The sequence below is a fragment of the Leptinotarsa decemlineata genome, unplaced genomic scaffold (assembly GCF_025532065.1).
Source record: "Leptinotarsa decemlineata unplaced genomic scaffold, Ldec_3_MD MMD2_tig00078422_RagTag_RagTag, whole genome shotgun sequence".
NCBI lineage: Eukaryota > Metazoa > Arthropoda > Insecta > Coleoptera > Chrysomelidae > Leptinotarsa > Leptinotarsa decemlineata.
This window is the reverse complement of record NW_027412747.1, coordinates 10,223,861-10,226,340: the sequence shown is the minus strand read 5'-3', so window position 1 is coordinate 10,226,340 and position 2,480 is coordinate 10,223,861. Positions and strand designations below refer to the sequence as shown.

Sequence of the window (2,480 nt, the reverse complement as noted above, 5' to 3'; positions counted from 1 at the left end):
TAACTCCCAAGAGTGCATTGCAATATTCTTTGACATATCAAAAGCATATGATGCGGTATGGCGACACTCAATAATTAAAAAACTCCATGAATGGTCAATAGTTGGAAATTCACTGAAATTCATTACGAACTTTCTGGATAAGAGAAATTTCAAAATTCGTGTTAATGGCACACTTTTCTCCAAAAGAACCCAAGATAATGGAGTCCCCCAAGGAACCTCGCTGAGTGTTACTCTCTTCTTGGTTCCAATCAACAGTATCATTGATGACTGTGCATCCCCTCTGAAAGCTAGACTTTACGCAGATGATTTAGTTGTCTTTGGCGAGGGCAAAAATTTCAAAACTATTTATGGATATTTATAAAATTTCATTTATAAACTACAAGAATGGTCAGAATCATCGGGCCTAAAAATATCTGAGAGCAAGACAAACTGTATCCATTTCACGAAAAGACTCAAAGAAAATTTGCCTAAATTACAACTCAACAATAAAGATATTGATTACGTCAAACATACAAAATTTCTGGGTATGATATTCGATCAAAAACTCAACTGGAATGAGCACATTACATACCTAAAAATGACTTGTCAGAGCGGTCTAAACATAATGAAAACTATTGCATCTAGATCATGGGGTGCAGATACAATAGTTATTTATGTATCAAGGGAATTAGGAGGGCCTTAATTACCGATGGCAAAGTTTGCGTCCCGAGGGCCTCTGGCCTGAGGTTATTAAGGCTCATTGATTCCCGTGGTACATAGATAATTTTATTTCTGACCGATTTCAATAAAATTTTGTTCATTTTTGAAACGGAAAAATGTACCAATTCATTACCTTCCCGGTATATTTGAATCAGATACCGTTGATTATAGTAGAGTTTTCTTGTTGCTAGGTTGTTGCTATGTTACTTGTTTATAAACAGAACTTTGTTATCAAGCTGTGTTTGCGGTGAAAACGTGTTTTCTACCCCAAATATAATGGAGGATATTTTGAAAAAAGCTGAACAAGCAAGAGAATCATTAATTCCATCGAAAAGTGAAGCTGTATACCAAAAAGAATACAAAATATATCTGGAATGGCTGACACGGAAAAATGTTATGCCAAAAGATTTCACTGAAACTGTATTTCTGGCATATTTTCAAGAACTGATAAGGAATTTTCTATGTTTTTCGGTAGATTTGGTAGTAATTGTGTTTATTCGTTTCAGTCAGAAACGTATAGTCCGAATTCTTTATGGACTAAATGGTCAATGCTAAAATCGATGGTGACTATACATGAGAAACGAGATATCACCAAGTTCAATGAACTACAGGCTTTTTTGAAACGGAAGAGTAAGAGTTATAAGCCGAAAAAGTCTGCTGTTTTATCTCCTAAAGATGTTATCAGATTCCTAAAGGACGCTCCTAATGATATTCATTTATTGCATAAGGTAATTTTTTTCTCATTTTCTTTTTTGTGTGTATTTATTTCCTTTTTTTTGTTATAGGTTGTTTTGATTATGGGTTATTTTGGAGGATGCAGAAGTCAGGAACTTTTGAATATGAAGATATCGGATATAGAGGACCGGGATTCCGTTATGGTAGTGAACGTACCGGAAAGTAAAACTGGTGTATCGAAGAAATTTACAGTTGTGGATGAAAAAGAGTTCTCCGCTTTGCCTTTATTAAGACTTTATATGTTTTTGCGTCCTAAAGGTATTGAACGATTTTTTTTGAGCTTCCGACAAAATAAATGTACATCTCAGCCAATTGGAAAAAACATGTTTGGGAAAATCCCCAGCAAAATCGCAATGTATTTAGGATTGCCAAACTCATCTTCCTATACGGGACATTGCCTTCGTCGCACTTCTGCTACTGCTCTAGCCAATGCAGGAGCAACTATGACTAACTTAAAAAGACACGGAGGTTGGAAAAGTTCCACGGTGGCGGAGGGGTATTTGGAGGATAGCATCGAATTGAGAAATAAAACGGCGCGTATGTTGTCTACTTTGTCATCAGAAGAGGCAGGTACCTCGACTGTAGTGAACAGAAGCTCCAGCCATACAAAAGAAGAAATTGTTTCCAGTGGCGGAAGTAATTTTCAGGGAACATTTCAAAATTGTACATTTATTATTTGTAATGACGTGAATAAATAAAATATGGTTCAGTTTTCATTTCTATTTATTTTTACTTGTGAAAGGTAGAGGGAATTATAAAATCTATAATGTCCCAAGGGAGTTATGACCCTCTTTATTGATAGCGTAACTATGACGATATAAGCTTATAATATCCCGGTCAGAAATAAATATATTAATGTTGATCTATAGATCTTCAATTAGATCAAAACTGGATTATGGCTCTATAGTGTACAACACCGCAAAAAACGGGACTTCGAAAGAACTGGACACCATCCAAAACTGTGCTCTATGAACTGCTCTTGGAGCATTCCACACAAGTCCGGTTGAAAGTTTATACTGTGAATCAGGAGAACCTCCATTAAGTAT

General features: G+C 35.7%; 1 protein-coding gene across 1 annotated transcript; it reads left to right on the top strand.

Moving 5' to 3' along the window:
• Window positions 1–772: 772 nt before the first annotated feature.
• LOC141487332 (uncharacterized) lies at window positions 773–2,150 on the top strand. The gene is made up of 2 exons (XM_074186274.1): window positions 773–1,427; window positions 1,485–2,150. The coding sequence occupies exons 1-2, from the start codon at window positions 1,161–1,163 to the stop codon at window positions 2,130–2,132; spliced, it is 915 nt and encodes a 304-aa protein (XP_074042375.1). The 5' UTR covers window positions 773–1,160; the 3' UTR covers window positions 2,133–2,150.
• The last annotated feature ends 330 nt before the right edge of the window (window positions 2,151–2,480 follow it).

What these genes read in the sequence shown, in the direction of transcription:
- LOC141487332 (XM_074186274.1), top strand. Translation starts at nt 1,161, where the DNA reads ATGTTTTTCGGTAGATTTGGTAGTAATTGTGTTTATTCGTTTCAGTCA. An exon ending in ATATTCATTTATTGCATAAG is followed by an intron (nt 1,428 to 1,484) that starts GTAATTTTTTTC and finishes TTTTTGTTATAG; the next exon opens with GTTGTTTTGATTATGGGTTA.